General features: G+C 45.4%; 1 protein-coding gene across 1 annotated transcript; it reads left to right on the top strand.

The window, feature by feature from the left end:
- Positions 1 to 3,869: 3,869 nt before the first annotated feature.
- On the top strand, positions 3,870 to 12,633 carry TCEANC (transcription elongation factor A N-terminal and central domain containing). The gene is made up of 2 exons (XM_075850361.1): positions 3,870 to 3,940; positions 10,897 to 12,633. The coding sequence occupies exon 2, from the start codon at positions 10,899 to 10,901 to the stop codon at positions 11,919 to 11,921; it is 1,023 nt and encodes a 340-aa protein (XP_075706476.1). The 5' UTR covers positions 3,870 to 3,940; positions 10,897 to 10,898; the 3' UTR covers positions 11,922 to 12,633.
- The last annotated feature ends 7,755 nt before the right edge of the window (positions 12,634 to 20,388 follow it).

The raw sequence follows: 20,388 nt of genomic DNA on the forward strand, positions 1-20,388 counted from the left end.
TAAAAATTTATTTCTGCAGAAAAATATGAAATTTGTAAATTTCACCTCTACTTTGCTTTAATTCCTGTGAAATGTGTAAAGGGTTAAGACATTTTCTAAATGCTGTTTTGAATACTTTGAGGGGTGAAGTTTTTAAAATGGGGTGACTTTTTGGGGGTTTCTAATATATAAGGCCCTCAAAACCACTTCACAACTGAACTGGCCCCTGTAAAAATAGCCTTTTGAAATTTTCTTGAAAATGTGAGAAATTGCTGCTAAAGTTCTAAGCCTTGTGATAGAAAAATAAAAGGATGTTCAAAAAACGATGCCAATCTAAAGTAGACATATGGGTGATGTTAATTAGCAACAATTTTGTGTGGTATAACTGCCTGTCTTACAAGCAGATACATTTAAATTGAGAAAAATGCTAATTTTTGGTGTTTTTCGCTAATTTTTGGTGTTTTTCACAATTAAATACTGAACATATCGAGGAAATTTTGCCAGTAACATAAAGTCCAATGTGTCACGAGAAAACAATCTCAGAATCGCTTGGATAGGTGAAAGCATTCCGGAGTTATTATCACATAAAGTGACACGTCAGATTTGAAAAATGAGGCTCTGTCAGGAAGGTCAAAAGTGGCTAAAGAGGGAAGGGGTTAAAAGTGATAAAACAAAACATATAAATTTGGTATCGCCGTAATCGTATCAACCTGTAGAATAAGGTGAATATGTAGTATTTACCGCTTGATGGATGCCGTAAAAACAAACCCCCCAAATGGAGTAATCTCTGTTTTTTGCCCATTTCACCCCACAAATAATTTTTTTCAGCTTCTGAGTAAATTATGCGGTATAATAAATGGTGCCAATGAAAAACTACAACTTGTCCCGCAGAAAACAAGCCCTCATATTGCTATGTCGACTAAAAAATATAAAAAAGATGGCTTTTGGAAGGCGGGGAGGAAAAAACAAAAATGAAAAAACTCAAATTGTCTGTGTCATTAAGGGGTTAAAATAAAACCGATCCTGCAGCAGCACACCCCCACTGCTCGTCGCCCTAGTCACTGCACCCCCAGTGGCAAATATGGCCCTGGTGACAGTACATCACAGGCACCCTCTTTAGCAGGGATGGGTGAAGTCACACACCCCAAAGGCCGACCCTGCATGTAGGTCCACTTTCAGGCTCTGTTCACAATTGTGTGAAGTTCCATGGTTTTGACACCAAAAACAGCCTACTCTGTAGTACTAATCCTGCTGAGAAAACACCAGAAACCTGACAGACCCCATTATAAGTCAATGGATTGTGTCAGGATTTGTTAGGTTCATTTTGAAGACTGATTTGTCACTCCTGTAATAGTTCCGCACAGAAGCCATGATTGTAGTGTGAACAGAGCCTTATACAGAGATTACAGTGAAAAGCATTTATAGGTTAAAACAAAACACACTGGAGACTCAGGGTATGTTCACACGGCTTATTTACGGACGTAATTCGGGCGTTTTCCGCCTCGATTTACGTCCGAAAATGCGGCTCGATAGCGTCGGCAAACATCTGCCCATTCATTTGAATGGGTCTTACGATGTTCTGTTCCGACGGTCATTTTTTTACGCCCCGCTGTAAATAAGTGCCTGTCACTTCTTCAGACGTTAAATGGAGCCGTTTTCCAGTGACTCCATGGAAAAACAGCTCCATTTACGTCCGTAATTGACAAAGCAAAAAAGCGCCTCAACATGCCATGACGGCTGAAATTACGGAGCTGTTTTCTCCTGAAAACAGCCCCGTAATTTCAGCCGTAACGGACGCTGCCGTGTGAACATACCCTAACTAATAAAAAGCTATTCAAACAAGAAATGTTAGTGTCGCCCATAGCAACCAGATTCAAGCTAGATTTGTATGCATAAGAAAAGAGGCAGTAAGGCCGGATTATTCTTTGGAGAATAAAATAAGGGAAAGTTTCTATTTATATTAATAAAAAAACACAAAAAAAACCACCAACTACAATACCGCACATAGACATACCATGGTTTTTAGAAGCAGTTTTCCATATAGAGGTCAATGCGGAAAAAATACAGAACCACAACATATAAGGCGTGCTGCATTTTGCGCAGTTTATAAAAAAGTTATATTTTGGATAGTTCCGAAGAATAAAATGACACGCTTTTTTATATAGAATCTGGTTTTGCATGTTTGCATTTATTGCAAGTGTCTGTGCAGCTTGTGTGGCAAGTGTCTGTGCAGCTTGTGTGGCAAGTGTCTGAGCAGCGTGTGTGGCAAGTGTCTTGAGCAGCGTGTGTGGCAAGTGTCTGCGCAGCGTGTGTGGCAAGTGTCTGCGCAGTGTGTGTGGCAAGTGTCTGCGCAGCTTGTGTGGCGTGTCTGAGAAGCGTGTGCGGCAAGTGTCTGCGCAGCGTGTGTGGCAAGTGTCTGAGAAGCGTGTGTGGCAAGTGTCTGCGCAGCGTGTGTGGCAAGTGTCTGAGAAGCGTGTGTGGCAAGTGTCTGCGCATCGTGTGTGGCAAGTGTCTGCGCAGCGTGTGTGGCAAGTGTCTGCGCAGCGTGTGTGGCAAGTGTCTGCGCAGCGTGTGTGGCAAGTGTCTGCGCAGCGTGTGTGGCAAGTGTCTACGCAGCGTGTGTGGCAAGTGTCTGCGCAGTGTGTGTGGCAAGTGTCTGAGAAGCGTGTGTGGCAAGTGTCTGCGCAGCGTGTGTGGCAAGTGTCTGAGAAGCATGTGTGGCAAGTGTCTGTGCAGCGTGTGTGGCAAGTGTCTGCGCAGCGTGTGTGGCAAGTGTCTGCGCAGCGTGTGTGGCAAGTGTCTGCGCAGTGTGTGTGGCAAGTGTCTGAGCAGCGTGTGTGGCAAGTGTCTGCGCAGCGTGTGTGGCAAGTGTCTGCGTAGCGTGTGTGGCAAGTGTCTGCGCAGTGTGTGTGGCAAGTGTCTGAGCAGCGTGTGTAGCAAGTGTCTGAGCAGCGTGCGTGGCAAGTGTCTGTGCAGCGTGTATGTTCTTTTTTTTTCTCCATGTTTATTTGACTTCTCACTGTTGGCGCTTTACAGAGCTAGCACCCAGGGGATATAATGAAAAGGTTAACATTCATTAAACAATAGCGTTCTGCACACGAGGCGTGTGTGGCAAGTGTCTGCGCAGCGTGTGTGGCAAGTGTCTGCGCAGTGTGTGTGGCAAGTGTCTGCGCAGCTTGTGTGGCGTGTCTGAGAAGCGTGTGCGGCAAGTGTCTGCGCAGCGTGTGTGGCAAGTGTCTGAGAAGCGTGTGTGGCAAGTGTCTGCGCAGCGTGTGTGGCAAGTGTCTGAGAAGCGTGTGTGGCAAGTGTCTGCGCATCGTGTGTGGCAAGTGTCTGCGCAGCGTGTGTGGCAAGTGTCTGCGCAGCGTGTGTGGCAAGTGTCTGCGCAGTGTGTGTGGCAAGTGTCTGAGCAGCGTGTGTGGCAAGTGTCTGCGCAGCGTGTGTGGCAAGTGTCTGCGTAGCGTGTGTGGCAAGTGTCTGCGCAGTGTGTGTGGCAAGTGTCTGAGCAGCGTGTGTGGCAAGTGTCTGAGCAGCGTGCGTGGCAAGTGTCTGTGCAGCGTGTATGTTCTTTTTTTTTCTCCATGTTTATTTGACTTCTCACTGTTGGCGCTTTACAGAGCTAGCACCCAGGGGATATAATGAAAAGGTTAACATTCATTAAACAATAGCGTTCTGCACACGAGGCGGCACAGTGGTCATTTGCATGCAGGCTTTTACAACAAGCGGTAAACATATATTAGTGGCAGCGACATTTCTATGAAGTGATTTTCTTCCCAGATCGTCTTCTAAAAAGGCAAAGGAAAGTTATTCAGACTCTGATTGGGCAATGTACTTGCCGATCACTAGAGGGGGCGGGTTAAATTCCCATTGGTTGCCGGCAGCGAAGTGGCGGCTGCTCATATGACGTCATCCTGCAGGAGGGGAACGATCGAATAATCTCAGTGTACCCCGATTATACCAGGTAATAATAGCGTTTATGGGCGTGGCTTCTAGTCACAGGAAGTGCGTCTTTTTCTTGCGCCGCTGTGCCTAGTGCAGAGACCTGTATTATTAAAATGTCATGATCCTCTACGGACAGGTTGATTGTAGGAAGCTTAAAATCACTCACAATATAAATGCACTTCAATATCTTGCCATTTATTCCTGATACAGTTTATGGTATGGAGATTTTGGACACCTTAAAGGGGTTATCACATCTCCTTAGGTTATCAATGTTTCATTAGTGGGGTCCGACCTCCGGGTCCCCCACCAATCAGCACAATAAGGCCGGATTCACACGAGCGTGTGCGTTTTGCACGCGGCGTTTTACGCGCGTAAAAGGCACTTGACAGCTCCGTGTGACAGCCCCGTATGATGCGCGGCTGCGTGCTTTTCGCGCAGCTGCCATCATTATGACACTCCGTTTGAATGTTTGTAAACAGAAAAGCACGTGGTGCTTTTCTGTTTTCATTCATCCTTTTCACAGCTGTTGCGCGAATCATGTTGGTCGCACGGAAGAGCTTCCGTGTGACATGCGTGGTTTTCACGCACCCATTAACTTCAATGGGTGCGTGATGCGCGAAAAACGCCCAAAGAACGGACATGTCGTGACTTTTTCAGCGGACTCACGCTGAGTAAAAATCACGCACATGTCTGCACTGCCCCATAGACTAATATAGGTCCGTTGCACGGATGTATATCCCGTTCGTCTGAATAAGACCTAAGGGGCAGTGGTGATGTCCTCTCAAGCCGCTCATAAAAGTAGCTGTGCCCAGTACTGCAAATCATCCCATTCACATGAACGAGACTGGCTGCAGTAGCGGGCACAGATGCCTGTATGGGTGATCTGCTGTGCCTATGTAAACAATGTTGGACCTCCACCGATCAATACATTGATGACTAATCCCAACAGGATCAGCCCTAGGATAGATGGCACCCTGTGCAAAATTATCTGTCAGTGCCCCACCCCATCATAAAAAAATTCCTCATAAAAAGTATAATGCCCCCACAGCTCCTGATTTTCAGATGTTTTTTAAGCCACTTGCGTTTTTCACAGACGTTTTTGGAGCTGTTTTCAATAGCTTATGTAAAACGGCTCGAAAAACATCCCAAGAAGTGACCTGCACTTCTTTTTCGCGGCCGTTTTTTTACGTGGCCGTTTTTCAAAACGGCCCGTCGGGACGGAACGCCGTTTTTCCCATTGAAATCAATGGGCAGATGTTTGGAGGCGTTCTGCATCCGGTTTTTCGGGCCGTAAACAGCCGAAAAGGGTATGTTCACACAGCGTTTTTTGTAAGGCAGAAAAAATCGGTCTCAAAATTCCTTCAGGAATTACGTCTGAAAAAACGCCTCCAATACGTCGGCAAACATCTACCCATTACTTTCAATGGGCTTTACGATGTTCTGTGCCGACGACCTGTCATTTTATGCGTCGCTGTCAAAAGACGGCTCGTAAAATTACAGCCTCTTCAAAAGAAGTGCAGGACACTTCTTGGGATGTTTTTGGAGCCGTTTTCTCATAGACTCCAATGAAAACAGCTCCAAAAACGGCCGTAAAAAACGCAGCGAAAAACGCGAGTTGCTTAAAAAACGTCTGAAAATCAGGGGCTGTTTTCCCTTGAAAACAGCTCCGTATTTTCAGACATTTTTTGTTAAGTGTGTGAACATACCCTTACAGTACCAAATTGTTTTTTGACAGGCTGAAAAAAACGGACTCAAAATTCCTGCAGGAATTTACATTTTTTTTTTTTTTTTGCCCAAAAAAAATGCTCCAAACGAATGCTGCAGGATTTTTCTGCCTCCCATTGATTTCGATGGGAGGTCAGGTGGAACCGCTCATAAAAAGAGCATGCCGCTTTTTTTTCCACAAGTGGCCAAAAGCCTCTTGAGAAAAAGAAACGCCTCTGCCTCCCATTGAAATCAATGGGGAGAGGTTTGGGACGTGTCTTGGCGCTGATTGTGAGGCAGTCTCTGCGTGAAAATGAGCAGCAAGAAACTCAGTGGGAACTGACTCCTAAAAGGTGCAGCGTTTTCCTTCCACTGTCTTCTGCCGATCAGTGGGGTTTATAGCAGTTGAATTGGACATTAGTGGCATATCCTATTGATATACCACCAACGTCTATGATGAGCCAACCCCTTTATTTCTATAGCTTTTCTGGAAAGATATATAGTCCCATAAATTTAGTAAATCAGACATTTATGGCATGATGGGAAAACTGCTTCAGGGTATGTGCACACGATAACTGCAATTACGTCTGAAATTACGGAGCTGTTTTCAGGAGAAAACTGCTCCGTAATTTCAGACGTAATTGCATGTACTCGCGTTTTTCGCCGCGTCTTTTACAGCCGTAATTTGGAGCTGTTCTTCATTGGAGTCAATGGAAAAACTGCTCCATTTACGTCCCAAGAAGTGTCCTGCACTTCTTTTGACGAGGCTGTAATTTTACGCGCCGTCTTTTGACAGCGACGCGTAAAATGACAGGTTGTCGGCACAGTACATCGTAAAGCCCTTTGAAAGTAATGGGCAGATGTTTGCCGACGTATTGGAGCCCTTTTTTTCAGACGTAATTCGAGGCGTAAAACACCCGAATTACGTCTGAAAATAGTGCGTGTGAACATACCCTAAGCGGAAAAAATCTGCAGTGGATTTTGCTGCAAATCTGCTGCGGTTTTGGGGCAAAATCTGCATGTGTTACATGTGAATTTTGCTGCAGATTCACCGCGGATTTCACCCCATACATTGAAGGGATGAAATCCACTGTGAAAATCAGTGAAAATTGACATGCTGTCGTTTTGAAAATCTGCAGCATGCTATAAATTCCGCACTGATATTTACGCTACATCTGGATGTGGTTGTGAAAATCCCATTCACATGTATTGTACTGTAATCTGCTACATCTGAACTCGGCATAAGGGCTTATTCAGACGAACGTGATATACGTCCGTGCAACGCGCGTGATTTTCACACGCATCGCACGGACCTATGTTCGTCAATGGGGCCGTTCAGACAGTCAGTGATTTTTACGCAGCGTGGGTCCGCTATGTAAAACTCACGACATGTCCTATATTTGAGCATTTCTCGCGCATGAAGTCAATGGGTGCGTGAAAATCACGCGCAGCACGCGGAAGCACTTCTATGGGATGCGCGTGATTCGTGCATGAGCAGTAAAAACATACAGAGTGTCATAATGATGGCGGCTGAGCGAAAATCACGCAGCCACACATCATACACTGCTGACACACGGAGCTGTTATGTACCTTTTGCGCGTGCCAAACGCACACGCTCGTGTGAATCCGGCCTTAGGGTGTATTTACATGAGTAGTTTTTGTTGTGGTTATTGTTACGTTTTTTTGCCCGAATTTTCATAATCACAGCAAATTGCTGTTTTTTGCCCATTTCACCCTACAAAGATTTTTTTTTTTTCAGTTTCCCATTATAATATATTGTACATTAATAATGGGGCCATGAAAAACTACAACTTGTCTCACAAAAAACAAGCCATCATACAGCTTAGTTAACGGAAAAATAAAAATAATTATGGCTTTTGGAGGGCGGGGAGCTAAAAACGAAAATTGGCCTGTCATTAAAGGTTATGTACACCTTTGAAAACATTTTTTTTTTAAAATAAATAAAACAATGTATCAGTGTGATTGGTGCAACTTTGTAATTACTCTTTATTAAAAATAATTTTTACTTTTTCAGATACAGCTGCTTTATATTCTGTATACAGAGCAGCTGTATCTTGCTGAGACCTGAATCCGTCAGGTCAGCGGCACTAACGGGTTCAGTGACAGCGGGTCCTGCGTGTCTCTAACACGCAGGATCAAGCTGTTATCGATCACATCTTAGTTCAGGACCCGCTGTCACTGAACCCGTCAGTCCCGCTGACCTGACGGATTCACAGAGTGCACGATACAGATGCTGTTTATACCGAAAACAAAGCAGCGGTATCTGAAAAAGTAAAAATATTTTTTGATAAAAAGTAATTACAAAGTTACACCAATCACACTGGTACACATTTTTCTTAATAAGTTAATTTATTTTATTTTTTTCAAAGTTGTACACCGCCTTCAAGGGGCTATTTATCATTCTGCTCAGCTCCATAACATTCTTCCCGCAGATATAACAATATGCTCCATGTCACAGGTTCCCTTTAGTATTCCTGCTTGTACACATCCTTGGACAAACCATGCAAAAAAGTTTAGGCTGAAGGATTGTACATGTCGCAAATATTATTTTCCTTACAAACCATTACAACACTTAATTTGGACAGATCCAGTCAAAGTAAGGGTATGTTCACACGATGAGAGGCTTTTACGTCTGAAAAGACAGACTGTTTTCAGGAGAAAATAGCTGCCTCGTTTCAGCCGTAATTCCTCCTCCTCGCATTTTGCGAGGCTTCTCTGACAGCCGTAAATTTTGAGCTGTGCTTCATTGAGTTCAATGAAGAACGGCTCAAATTACGTCTGAAAGTGTCCTGCACTTCTTTGACGAGGCTGTATTTTTACGCGTCGTCGTTTGACAGCTGTCAAGCGACGACGCGTAAATGACAGGTTGTCTGCACAGTACGTCGGCAAACCCATTCAGATGAATGGGCAGATGTTTGCCGACGTATTGTAGCCCTATTTTCAGACGTAAAACGAGGCATAATACGCCTCGTTTATGTCTGAAAATAGGTCGTGTGAACCCAGCCTGACAGTCCATTCATTTTTTTGTAAAATACCTCCCTCTGCTGGTGAAAGAATTTTACTTTGACATATAATGTTCATTAGACAACTGAATCAATTTAAAGTGTAGCTAAACGTTTGACAAACTTTTTACATGTCATAGTGACATGTCAGAAGTTTGGATTGGTGGGGGTCCGAGCACTGAGACCTCCACCAATCGCTAGAATGAAGCAGCTGAAGCAGCAGGAGCTGTTTTCGCCTCCAAACATCTGCCCATTGATTTCAATGGGAAAAACGGCGTTCTGTTCCGACGGGTTGTTATTTTACACGGGCGTTTTGAAAAACGGCCGCGTTTTTGGAGCCGTTTTTCATAGACTCTATAGAAAACAGCTCCAAAAACAGCTGTAAGAAACGCAGCGAAACACTGTGAAAAATGCTTTGTTCTAGTGATTGGTGGGGGTCTCAGTGCTCGGACCCCCACCAATCAAAACTTCTGACATGTCAGAAGTTTGTCAAACATTTAGCTACACTTTAACATATATTGAGGACCTGCATTTACAGTAATTCACCCCTTTCCGCCACCATTTCTCATTTTTTTAATTTTCGTTTTTTTTCCTCCTCGTCTTCCAAAAACCATAACTTTTTTATTTTTCTGTCAATGAAGCGGTGAAAGGGCTTGTATTTTAAGGCACATACAACTTTTTGATCACTTCTGACACGTCAGAAGTTTGTCAAACGTTTAGCTACACTTTTAGGGTATGTGCACACGTAAACTGCATTTACGTCTGAAATTACGGAGCTGTTTTCAGGAGAAAACAGCTACGTAATTTCAGACGTAATTGCTCGTCCGCGCATTTTGCGAGGCGTCATTGACGGCCGTAATTTAGAGCTGTTCTTCATTGAATTCAATGAAAAACGGCTCAAATTATGTCCAAAGAAGTGCCCTGCACTTCTTTGCCGAGGCAGTCATTTTACGCGTCGTTGTTTGACAGCTGTCAAACGACAACGCGTAAATAACAGGTCGTCTGCACAGTACGTCGGCAAACCCATTCAAATGAATGGGCAGATGTTTGCAGACGTATTGTAGCCTTATTTTCAGGCGTAAATTGAGGCATAATACGCCTCGTTTATGCCAGAAAATAGGTCGTGTGAACCCAGCCTAAGATTCACTGAAGGTGACAGCTACTCAAACAACTAAATATTTAGGCAGTTTTACTAATACTGTGTAAGTTTTAGACAGTACTAGACAAGGCAGCCAGAAAATGTGCAAAATTTAAGTGGTGCATAATAAATTTGGCACATCTTGCTAGACATTTTACACTTTTCCTTATACCACCTATTAGTTGGCTTACTTTATGCCAGTTTTTTGCTCCGAAATTGGTGCTCGGTGCCGCATTTTAAACCTTGCCCGTTTTCACTAGACCACACTTGTTTCTCGTTAAAGGGATTGTCCGAGATACCATCATATTTTCAAAAACACCTATAATGCACGTAATTTATAAATGTAAATACATTTGTAATATACTTACATTTTCCAAAGTGGCCCCGTTTCCAGATCCTGCCGTGGGGAACTTGACGGGTGACGTCACTCTCTGCACTGGCCGCTTTGTTGATCTTGAATTCTTTGCCGGGTATACGACACGTCACTTGTCACGTGGTGTAGATCGGCTTGTTCTGCTTCACAGCCCGTAACGCGCATGCGCTGTCACTGCTGTTCTCGCGGTCCCTGCTGTTCTCGAGATAACAGCAAGGGCCGCCCATGCGCCTTACAACAGAACGAGCCGATATACACCACATCACAAGTGATGTGTCGTATACCCGGCAAAGAATTAAAGATCAACAAAGCGGCAGAGCCCGTGCAGAGAGTGACGTCACCCGTCAAGTTCACCACGGCAGGATCTGGAAACGGAGCCACTTTGGAAAATGTAAATATAGTACAAATGTATTTACATTTATAAATTACATGCATTAAAGGGGTTTTTGAAAATATGATGGTATCTCGGACAACCCCTTTAAGCCACAACCCTTTGCTGCGGGTGCGAAAAAAGTTTCTAAAACAGATAATAAATCTGGCACACAGCATGTACGGCAGAATAGTAAATCTGTCTCATACAAGTTGGGTAAGGGTCTGATGAGTTCAATTCATTTAAGATTCTAGTATCTAGTTTCATTAAAATGCTTATTGCTTGAAGTCTACATGGTATGTAGTAATATTTGGCCTCTACTAGCGATTTCTTGTGACAGATTTTTTTTTGTGATTATCAACCGTAGGAATGTTAGACATTGAGGGTATAAAGGAGCTGACCTTCAGAGCTTTACAAGTGGAGAGTCTTATAAATGACAGAAGATATGAAGACATTGCACACCACCTCTCTTACTTTGAAGCAGCAAAAGTCAACTGTGCAAACCTACAGCAGACTGATGCCGTCAGAGTTGTGTACAGAGTACTTAAAAGCTGTCCGCCAGGAGCTCTGAAAAAGAAAGCAAAGTGCTTACTCTCCAAATGGAAACTCTTGTACAAAGATGACTGCCTCCATTCCAGTACAGTTCAGGAGAAGTTTACAGGAGAACAAGAAAGGTCTGACAATGCAGCTGTTACAACTATGACGCAAACTCAAAGCGCGTCAGATCTGGAGAGTACAAGTGGTAGTCGTTCCTCTACTGACGCTGAAAACAAAAACCAAAATGAAATGTCAAGTTCACAAGCGGCACGCGGCAACCAGCTCAGTACAGGAGAAGATCAACAAAAAATACGTGTTGAGGGTTTGAGAATAAAATGCAAAGAACTTTTGTATCAAGCCTTGGATGATCCTTCACAGTGCCAAGATAAAGCTCAGGAGTATGTAACTGAGCTTGAGGAAAGCATCTATGTTCTGTATGCTGGAAATGAAAAGAAGTACAGAAGCTGCATACGTAGTAAAATTTCCAATCTGAAAAATCCCAAAAATTTGCATTTGAAAAAGCTTATTTATTCTGGAACTCTAAGCCCCAAGACATTTGCTGGAATGACTGCTATGGACATGGCAAGTGAGGAGCTCCGAGACCTCAGAGCTAGCTACACTCAGGAAGGTGTTCAGGAGCATCAGCTTCCCCAGCGTGTTGATGGGGTGCAGACTAGTAAAATTAAATGTAGGAAATGTGAAAGGTTTAATTGTACTGTTACCATGATTTCCAGAGGAACACTCTTTTTACCTGGCTGGGTACGCTCTGGGAATCCTGATGAGGAAATGATGACATTTGCCATTTGTAATGAGTGTGGAGAACAATGGTATCATAGTGGATGGATATGTCTGTGAAATGGTTATACGTCAACTTTTATTCTCAGAATTCACATTTGAAGTCGGTGTAATTACGTTAAAGTATGCTACTGACGGTCTACATTTTAATCAGTGGTTTGATGTTTTCCTAACATGTTGCTGGTTGTCACATTGACCGAATGGGGCCACTAAACCCAAAGTCTGTTTTATTATCATGTACTCAATACCTCAAAGAGATTATCAACAGGAAACTCAAAAAATTTCCTCACGGTCAAAGTGCAGTCTAGAGAACTTCCAGAACATTTACATACATATGTGTGCATGATATGATGTTCACATAACGTCACATTTTTCAAATGGAATACGAAGAAGTAAGTACGAGATAGATAGATGTGTATACCTCATGCCTTAAAGTGACTGTCTACTTTGGATAATCTCTTTGTGTTAGAAAGGCCCCCCCCCCCCAACAATAAGCCGATCACAGGGTGTGGTGGTGCTGCTGCTGCTGATACTCTCAATGTGCCCAATATTGTCAACATGCTGTCCATGTAATGGATGGAGGTGCTGGGTCCTTCAGAGAGAGACATGCTCTTCGCTCCTGCTAATTGATGAGGTTTATTGATGAAGGACTCCTCGCTATTAACTGAGAAGGCCCTATTTGAGTTTTTAAAATTTGTTTTTCTAACCCAAACTCTGCATAGCAGATGTCTTAAATAAGCACTTTAAATAAATCATTAACAAAGAGTCCACACTCCAAACATGAATGTTTAATAATTACTGATCTACTCCAGGTAATCTGGAAATAGGAACACATATTACTTGTAAAGGTATTTTCACACGCTTAATAAAAAAACGTCTGAAAATACGGATCTGTTTTCAAGGGAAAACAGCTCCTGATTTCAGCCGTTTTTTAAGCAAACTTGCGTTTTTTACGGCCGTTTTTGGAGCTGTTTTTCTATAGCGTCAATGAAAAACTGCTCCAAAAATGTTTCAAGAAGTGACATCACTTCTTTTTCGTGGGTGTTTTCTAACATGGCTGTTTTTCGAAACGGACGGGTAAGAAAATGCCCCGTCAGAACAGAACGCCGTTTTTTCCCATTGAAATCAATGGGCAGATGTTTGGAGGCGTTCTGCTTCTGATTTCTCAGCCGTTTATGGCCCGAAAAACGACCGAAAATTAGCTGTGTGAACATACCCTAAGGCTAGTCTAGGGTGTTTTCCAAGATTATATAAACTTGTGCCAAGATCATGGCATGCATTAAAAGGGGCATAGATGCACATGACAAGAGCATAGCTATGCTACTTTATAAATCACTAGTCAGACTGTATGTGGACTATTGTGTACAGTTTTGGGGTATATAGTTTGGAAAAAAGACAACTAAGACTTAATCACAATGTCCGAATTGTCACGTTGGGTTCGTGGACCCACTGGGCCGTACCACCTTGGCGGAATGGCAGCTGGCCAACAGGGCGCGGGTAACAGTCTATAGTTCGTATAGGATACCTGTGGCAGCTCGGACAGTAGCAAGGCAGACTTTCTGGGACTAGGCAGCAGGCAGACGTCAGGCGTGGTGTAGTAGGACAGGCGTGGTATGCAGCACAGCATGACTACAGCTCAGCACGGCACTTGGCCAGGATAGCACGGGATACAGGATACACGTACGGGAAACACTAGGAACTGGAAGGCACTAGGAGACCATTTGCATAGACAAACTTTGGGTACGACAACGACGCTCAGGCATGGGAGGAAGGGGCTAGGCCCTTCTTATAGCCCGGGGTGCTCTGGGAGCAATCAGCTCAATCTCCCACCTGTGTGCGCTTTGGCTTCCTAAGTCTGGACTGATCTCGCGAGCGCACCCTGGTGGTCACTGTGGAACAGGACGGCCATATGTGCAGACATCTCTGGAGAGAAGGGCGTCGACTGGATGGATTGAGTTCGTGGTCAGCGACGTTACAGGATCCCCCCCTTGCGCCCCCTCCTCTTGGGACCAGAACGAGAGAGAAACCTCTTAATGAGGGTAGGAGCATTGAGATTCTCTTCTGGCTCCCAGGACCTCTCTTCTTGACCAAACCCCTTCCAATCTACTAAATAAAACGTTCTTCCTCTTACTTTTTTAATGTCTAGTATCTCCCTAACCTCGAAGGTGTCTGAAGGACCGCTGGAGGCAACCGCAGGGCTAGGAGTCTTGGTAAAGCGGTTCAGAACCACCGGCTTCAGGAGGGAGACATGGAAGGAGTTGGGGATCTTGAGGGTAGGAGGCAGCCAAAGCTTGTTGGCGACAGGGTTGATCTGCTGTAGGATCTCGAAGGGTCCGAGGAACCTGGGAGCAAATTTGTATGATGGCACCCGCAGTCGAATATTCCTGGAGGACAGCCAGACCTTTGTGCCAGGGAGAAACTGAGGAGGTTCTCCTCTCCTTGTGTCCGCCTTCCGTTTCATGCGGTCGACCGCCAGCAGGATGTAGGATTGAGTCTGCTGCCAGATCTGCAGAAAGTCCCTAAAAGCAGTGTCAGCTGCTGGTACCTCGGACGTATCAGGCACAGGGCGAGGAATTAGTGGGTGTTGGCCACAGACAATAAACAACGATGTATTCCTTGTGGACTCGCTGGTGTGATTATTGTATGAGAATTCAGCCCACGGGAGCAACTGCACCCAGTCATCATGTATGCTTGGAGATGAAGTGGCGTAGGTAGTTGTACAAGATCTGATTGATCCTCCCGACCTAACCATTGGACTGAGGATGGTAGGCAGAGGAAAAGTCCAACTTACACCTAGGAGTCCGCAGAGGGCGCTCCAGAACTTCGAGGTGAACTGAACCCCCCGATCAGACACAATATGCTGCGGCAAGCCGTGCAGGCGCAAGATGTGTTGGATGAAAAGCTTGGCCAGTTGAGCAGAAGGAAGACCGGTCAGAGGAACGAAGTGGGCCATCTTCGAAAATCGATCCACCACCACCCAGACAGTACTGCATCCAGCAGAGAGAGACAGGTCAGTGATAAAGTCCATAGCTATATGTTGCCAGGGAGCATCTGGCACAGGCAATGGCTGGAGCAGGCTAGCAGGTCTGGAGTGAGCGACTTTGTTAGCTGCACACACTGAGCAGGAAGAAACAAAGTCCATAATGTCCTTGGCCAGCGTGGGCTACCAAAAATGACAGGCAGTCAGATCTCGGGTGTTACGGCACCCCGCGTGACCTGCCAGTCTAGAGGAGTGACCCCAGTGGAGGATTCTCCCACTGTCAGCCAGGCGCACAAAAGTCGTCCCTGGAGGAATGTCCCCAACTTGCAGGGGGTTGACAGAGACAATTCAAGACGGATCTATAATGTTCTGTGGAATTTCCATGGTGTCTTCTGTCTCGAAAGACCTGGACAATGCATCGGCCCTCACACTTTTGTCAGCCGGGCGATAACGGAGTTCAAACTGGAACCTGGTATAGAACAGTGACCACCTGGCCTGACGAGGATTCAGCCTTTGGGCCGTCTGGAGATAGGTGGGATTCTTGTGGTCCGTAAAAATTAGGATGGGATGAGCTGCGCCCTCTAGTAGATGTCTCCACTCCTCCAGAGCCAATTTGATGGCCAGTAACTCCCGATCCCCAATCGAGTAGTTTTGTTCTGCGGAAGAGAAGAGCTTACAGAAATATCCACATACCATTGACTTTCCCTTGGAACCTCTCTGGAACAGGAGTTCAACAGCACCGACAGAGGAGGTGTCCACCTCCGAGAACTGTAGAGAAACATCTGGATGATGGAGGATATAGGCTGACGTGAATGCGGACTCTGCCTCAGGAGTCCACACCTTGGCGTTCATGCCCTTCTTTGTGAGGTTAGAGATAGAAGATGTCAGTGAGAAGTTTGGGATGAACTGTCTGTAAAAATTGTCGAATCCCATTAAGCACTGTATGGCCCTCAAGCCTTGAGGGTGTGGCCATTCCAGGATGGACTTTACCTTTTCAGGATCCATCTCGAGACCTCGATTTGAGACGATGTAGCCCAGGAAGGGTAGAGCATCTCTTTCAAACACGCACTTCTCCAACTTAGCCTACCGACGATTCTCCCTTAACCGCATCAAAACTTGACGGACATGTCTCTGATGAGTCATAGGATTTGTAGAAAAAATCAAGATGTCATCAATATAGACTACTACTCAAACATAGAGGAGGTCACGGAAGATGTCATTAACGAACTCCTGGAAGACCGCGGGAGCATTACACAGGCCGAAGGGCATTATTAGATATTCATAGTGTCCATCACGGGTGTTAAATGCAGTCTTCCATTCATCACCTTGGCGAATCCGGATTAGGTTGTAAGCCCCACGCATGTCTAGTTTGGAAAAAATCTTGGCACCACATATACGATTAAATAGTTCTGAGATCAATGGCAACAAATACTTAATTTTCACCGTAATCTGGTTGAGACCCTGGTAGTCGATACAGGGACGCAGAGAACCATCCTTTTTCTTGACAAAGAAGAACCCGGCTCCTGCCGGGGAGGAAGATTTTTGTATGAAACCCGCTCCAAGTTCTCTTTAACATAGGTGGACATGGACAGAGTCTCTAGTAAGGAGAGAGGATATACCCTACCACGGGTAAGGGATGCACCAGGAATCCGCTCGATAGAACAGACATACGCCTGGTGTGCCGCCTCCCTCTTGCTGAAGACGTCCGAACGAATCTGTCCCAGGCAACGGTTGTGACACTCTGGGCCCCACTGGAGAACCTCTCCAGAGTTCCAGTCCAGCACTGGGGCATGTAACCGGAACCAAGACAGGTCCAGCAGTACGGGGTTAACGGCCTTGGACAAGACAAAGAATGATAACAGCTCGGAGTGGAGAACTCCCACTTGGAGCCTCAGCGGCTTGGTCACAGCTATAACTGGGTCTGGCAGAGGTGGATTTGGCACTGGTTCAAAAATCCACAACAGGCACCTGCGTCTCCATCATAGCGGTCAGGAAGTGGCAAAGAAAAACGGGGATCAACACTGCCAGGAGGTGTAGTAGGAGGAACGGCAGCTTGTGCCTCCTGCCGACGTGCGAGAATGTTCAAGGCCTGGAATAGTTGGTCCTGTTGAGACCGGAGGTCCAGCATATCCGGCCGCATTTCTTGTGACGTCATCTAGGTCTTGGATTGACCAGCGGGGTCCATGGCCTTAGCGTACTGTCACGTTGGGTTTGTGGACCCACTGGGCCGTACCACCTTGGCGGTATGGCAGCTGGCCAACAGGGCGAAGGTAAGCCTGGGTTCACACGAGCATGTTACGTCCGTAAAGTCCCGGACCGAACACACTACAGGGAGCCGGGCTCCTAGCATCATACTTATGTATGATGCTAGGAGTCCCTGCCTCGCTGCGGATGAACTGTCCTGTACTGTAATCATGTTTTCAGTACGGGACAGTAGTTCCACATAGAGGCAGGGACTCCTAGCGTCGTACATAAGTATGATGCTAGGAGCCGGGTTCCCTGCAGTGTGTTCGGTCCGGGATTTACGGCCGAAATACGTTCCGTCTTTACGGACGTAACATGCTTGTGTGAACCCAGCCTAACAGTCTATAGTTCGTATAGGGTACCTGTGGCAGCTCGTACTGTAGCAAGGCAGGCTCGGCTGGGACTAGGCAGCAGGCAGACGTTAAGCGTGGTGTAGCAGGACAGGCGTGGTATGCAGCACAGCAAGACTACAGCTTAGCACGGCACTTGACCAGGATAGCACGGGATACAGGTATGGGAAACACTGGGAACTGGAAGACACTAGGAGACCATTTGCATAGACAAACTTTGGGTACGACAATGACGCTCAGGCATGGGAGGAAGGGGCTGGGCCCAGGGTGCTCTGGGAGCAATCAGCTCAATCTCCCACCTGCGTGCGCTTTGGCTTCCTAAGTCTGGACTGTGCTCGCAAGCGCACCCTGGTGGTCACTGTGGAACAGGATGGCCGTATGTGCAGACATCTCTGGAGAGGACGTCGACTGGATGGAAGGAGTTCGTGATCAGCGACCACGGACGTTACACGAATATATTAAAGGTTAACTAAACGTTCAACAAACTTCTGACATGTCGTAGTGACATGTCGGATGCTTTGATTGGTGAAGGTCCGAGCACTGGAACCCCCACCAATCGCTAAAACGAAGCGGCAGAAGAGCACGTGTGAGCGCTTTGCTGCTTCGTGTCTGTCCAGCTTTTTCTGGAAATCCGATGTATCGGAGTACGGGCTCATAGACTTTCTATTGAGCCCATACACCGCTACATCGATTTCCGGAAACAGCCGAACAGAAACTAAGCGTCTCAGCGCTCACACAATAATTTCTGCCGCTTCATTTTAGCGATTGGTGGGGGTCTCAGGCCATCATTCCTTTCCTTGCTTTTCTGCTGTGGGTTTTCCCCATTGAATTCAATGGAGTTGTAAAACTTGCAACAAATACCCAAGTGTGGTGACTTTTGCGGTGGAAATGCTGTGATTCCGCCGCAAAAATTGCAACTCATAAAAAAAACAACTTTTTTTTTGTTTAAAATGACTAAAAAAAGATTATACTTACCACCGGGGGTGTTGTCATCTGTTCTTCTTCCAGTCTGGCCTCCTAGGTTGATGTTTTATCCCATGTGACTGCTACAGTCAATCACACAACCACAGGCTGCAGCATCATCCCAGTAGGCCGGACCGCACGGACAGCGGAGGGACGCGTCACCATAACTACGGCCGGGTTAAGTATGAACGTTTTTATTTTCCTAGTCCTGCTTTCTGCAGCAGAAATTCTGCCAGAAAAACCGTGGTTTGTGCTTTGGCTTCTAGGTTAGACACACTGCAAAATTTTACACAGCGTATCTAACCCTAAAAATATATAAATTCTAAATGTCTCCCAGCTGACCATCTGATGTGTATGGTGGCGTCCTGAGTCTCGCCCGTTAGCAGATGTAGGGGAGACAGAAGTGTCGGACATGTTGGATTCCAACATGTCCGATCCTTTTGTTCATTAGTAGATAAGCTGCGGCCAGGGGAATCTGGCAGCGGCTTTCTCCCTATTGAAAACACATGCACAATTGACCGAGCTGAGTGTGCGTGTATATGGGGGAATCGGGAGAATAGCTTTTGGCCGAGCAATATATACCGCTGCTAAATCAAAAACCACACCAAATCATGTTAAAACCGCATGTGGTTCTAACTGCACCTCAACGTGTGAATAGACCCTAAAGGCAGACTGCATTTTATACACCTGTGGCAATGGAACTGAATGAAAGCCCTGAACTCAATAATTAAAAGGTGTCCCAATACTTTTGTCCATAGGGTATGTTCACACAGGGCGGGTGTTCGCTGATTAAAAGCACACAGCGTATCCGCCCTGTGCGCTGCAGGGAATTACGGACGAAAAACCGCACCAAATTGTGGTGTAGTTTTTCAGCCGGAATCTCCACTGCGGTAAACTGCACAGAAAAAAAATGGGCGTTTCATCCCATGTGACCGCAACAGCCAGCAAAATCACTGTGATTCCGACGCAAAAAAACGCAACATCTGCTATTTGTTGCGGCTTTAACCTCCCCATTGAATTTAATGGGGAAGTGCCACAACAAAGTGTTTACTCAAATACAATTGACATCCTGCGAAAAAAAAAACTAAAACGCACCGCATGTCAATTTCTGAGCGTTTTTTCTGCTCATCATTTACGCAGCGTATGGATGAGATTTGTCCACATTTCATCCACATTGCTGCTACTGTATAGGGGCTTGTCCACACGTAACAGAATTGCTGTGCATTTTCCGACCGGAATTGACCTGCGGTGCATATTTTTTGTACCGCAGCATTGGTCATTTCTGCTGCAGAAAGTGGACTGAATTAATGCGTTTTTCAGAGAAGATGTCGCCATCTCCCAACAAAAACGCAGCAAAATCCGCACCATTTTCTGCAATAAAAAAATGCAGGAAATGGTGTCGTTTTTCCGCAGCGGAATCTCTGCTAGTTTCTGCGGAATTGCTGCAGAAATCCGTTACGCGTGGACAAGCCCCTGTGGATTTTGAGGAAATATGTATGTATAAGAAAACCCACTCCCATGCTGACCCATACTGTATCCGGAGTTGCTCTCGATCACTTTAGACTCTACAGATTATATATCAAAATTAACTAAACAAAATGGGAAACTCATAAGTTTTTATTTAAAAAATAAATATAACTTTTTTTTTTACAATTTACCATTAATGAAACAAAAAATAAAATATTACTATATGAAAAAACAGCCCTATATGTCACGAAAAAAAAAAGATAAGGCAATCACTCTAGTCATTGAGCGGTTAATATGATTTGTTCCCGATCAGCGTTACCCATTGGCTGTACCATTTTATGGGGACACTATAGCTGTGAAATGACACAAACGTGATAAACCCCAGCAGCAAATGATCTGCTTGATCTACCTCACGGGACCTGTTGTGGCCGTGTCGGACCACTATGGGGAGCTGTTCTCTTATGAAACCTACTAGACACATGACAGAGCTAGTCACATGACCCTCCCCACCCACACTCTCTGC

This window comes from Rhinoderma darwinii, chromosome 2 (genome assembly GCF_050947455.1).
Source record: "Rhinoderma darwinii isolate aRhiDar2 chromosome 2, aRhiDar2.hap1, whole genome shotgun sequence".
Lineage (NCBI taxonomy): Eukaryota > Metazoa > Chordata > Amphibia > Anura > Rhinodermatidae > Rhinoderma > Rhinoderma darwinii.